General features: G+C 47.7%; 1 protein-coding gene across 1 annotated transcript; it reads left to right on the forward strand.

Annotated features, from left to right (window-relative positions):
- Positions 1-1,300: 1,300 nt before the first annotated feature.
- Positions 1,301-2,248, forward strand: LOC102266014 (olfactory receptor 1f45). Its single transcript, XM_070374701.1, has one exon. The coding sequence runs from the start codon at positions 1,301-1,303 to the stop codon at positions 2,246-2,248; it is 948 nt and encodes a 315-aa protein (XP_070230802.1).
- The last annotated feature ends 571 nt before the right edge of the window (positions 2,249-2,819 follow it).

Here is a 2,819-nt window from a genome sequence, read left to right on the forward strand (position 1 = left end):
AAGAATATACCTGTCAATGCAGGAGATGTAAGAGACACGGGTTCGATCCTAGGTTGGGAAGATCCTGTGGAGGAAGGCATGGCAACCCACTCCAGTATTTTTTTTTTTAATTTTATGGTTATTTATCTTTTTAATTGAAAGATAATTGCTTTACAGAATTGTGTTGGTTTCTGCCAAACATCAACATGAATCCACCATAGGTATACATATGTCCCCTCCCTCTTGACACTCCAGTATTCTTACCTGGAGAATCCCATGGACAGAGGAGCCTGGTAGGCCACAGTCCATAGCATCGCAAAGAGTCAGACACGATTGAAGTGACTTAGCACACACGCATAGCAGAGTCACTTCTTTGTACAGCCGAAACTCATACAATGTTGTAAAGCAATTATACTCCGATAAAAGAAATAAATACTAATAAATATAAAAAATGAAGATAGTGATAAATTGGTACATCTTGCATAGCACAGAGCATTTTATAGGCACACAACACACTGCTTGCAGTTGTTGTTGCTATTTAGACACTAAGTTGTGTCTGACTTTTTGTGACCCCATGGACTGTAGTCTGCCAGGCTCTTCTGCCCATGGGATTATCCCAGTAAGAATACTGGAATGGGTGGCCATTTCCTCCTCCAGGGGATCTTCCCAACCCAGGGACTGAACCTGCCTCTCCTGCAGCTCCTCCGTTGGTAGATGGATTCTTTTCCACTGAGCCATCTTAATTTGAGTTCTCCCCAAAGCAGATTCTGAGTCAAGAACTTGAGTGCAAATATTTATTTGGAAAATAATCCCAGAAGACTCAGTGAGTGTTTGGGGAAAGAAGGTGTGGATGAGTAGGGATCCATGTGAGAACACACCCCAGAGCTCCCTCACTCAGAAGGGATGAAGCTGGGACATTCACCCAACAAGCCCAGTCCCTCACTAGCCAAAAGTCGTTCTTGGGATGTCAACTGCCAGCACTTCCTCGTTACACCGTGTGCAGGTTAAGCCTGCTCCAGTGATCAGATAAAGCCTTGGTGCACAGAGACACGGGTGGTAGAGGTGAGAGATGGTCAGTGTGCTTAGGAGCTGTCCACCAAGCTGCTAGTGACACCCTGCAGGTGGGCTGTGAAGAATGAATGGTGTGTTTACTGATGGAAATGATCCAGCAAATGGGTGGGAGGATTCAGCTGCAGAAAGAGCGGGAAGAATTGATGAACGGCTGAACTAAGGAGAGGGGATGAGATCCAGGGTGCAAAGGAGGGGCTGCCTTGACCAGGACCCTGGACAGCTCCTCCATTTCCTTTCTGATTGATTCAGGATGGCTGAAATTGGGGCAAATCTCACCCTGGTCTCTGAGTTCCTGCTCCTGGGCCTCTCGGAGGACCCCAAGCAACAGCGGCTGCTGTTCATACTCTTCCTGAGCATGTACCTGGTCACACAGCTGGGTAACCTGTCCATTATCCTGGCCATCGCCACTGACGTCCGGCTCCACACTCCCATGTACTTCTTCCTGGCCAACCTGGCCTTCGTGGACATTTGCTTCACCTCCACCACCATCCCCAAGATGCTGGCCAACCACGTGTCAGGACACAAAGGGATTCCTTATGCTGGCTGCCTGACCCAGATGTTCTTCTTCATGTGGTTCGCCAGCATCGACAGCTTCCTGCTGAGCGCCATGGCCTATGACCGCTATGAGGCCATCTGTCACCCTCTACACTATGCCATGTCTGTGACACCACAGCTCTGTAGCCTCCTGGTGGCAGCGTCCTGGACTGCAGCCTTCGGGAATTCCCTGACCCACACAGTATTACTGACCCGTCTCTCATTCTGCACCCACAACCAGATCCCCAATTTCTTCTGTGACCTGAGCCCTCTGCTGAAGCTCGCCTGCTCTGACACCTTTCTCAACAATGCAATGGTATACACTGTGGGCGCCCTGCCTATCATCGCCCCCTTTGTGGGCATCTTGGTCTCCTACACGTGCATCTTTGCTGCCGTGTTGAGGATCCCGTCCACAAGAGGCAAGTGGAAGGCTTTCTCTACCTGTGGCTCTCATCTCTCTGTGGTGTCCCTGTTCTACGGCACCATCATTGGGGTTTATTTCAGCCCCATGTCCTCCCACACAGCCCAGAAGGACACGGCTGCTGCAGTGATGTACACTGTGGTCACTCCCATGCTGAACCCCTTCATCTACAGCCTACGCAACAGCGACATGAAGGGCGCCTTGGGGGCCCTCATCAGCAGAAGGCCAGTTTTTATTCAGTGACCACAGCATTGCGACATCTGAGTGTCCAGATTCAGCCCCCATCTGTCCTGAACTTTCCTGCACAGTCCCAATCTTAGACAGTTCCTACATTTCACTCTTGGTTCATTTGTTTATTACTTTATCCTTCCAACAGATACTTATTGAACATCTGTTGCATTTTACTATTGGTTGGTTACTATTTATACTCTTTCAAGAGTCTGGCAGGGGACAAAGAAAGTCTCCGACCTTGTGGCACTTAAACTGAAGTCTAAAGAACTCATCATGGTCAAAAAGAAGTACTCTAGAAACCAGAGAGACCAGGATTCAAGTGCTATTTTGTGTTAAGGTCAGGTTAAGCTGCTGTAACAAAGAGCCACAAAGGCAAAAGCTCAAAGGGTGTAAGGTTTTGCAGATTCTTGGATTTTTTAGCAATAGAGTTCCTTCAAAAAACAGCAGACATCTGGTCTAGTACTTCTAGTTGCTAGGAACCATATACAGTGTTTTTTTCCTAGCCAGAGTTCTAAGTCTATTTAATTTACAGTATTTGGTTTCTTGAACTACCTACATCTTTGTCATTCTCTGTTAACATTCA

The sequence above is a fragment of the Bos mutus genome, chromosome 7, assembly GCF_027580195.1.
Source record: "Bos mutus isolate GX-2022 chromosome 7, NWIPB_WYAK_1.1, whole genome shotgun sequence".
In the NCBI taxonomy this organism is placed as follows: domain Eukaryota; kingdom Metazoa; phylum Chordata; class Mammalia; order Artiodactyla; family Bovidae; genus Bos; species Bos mutus.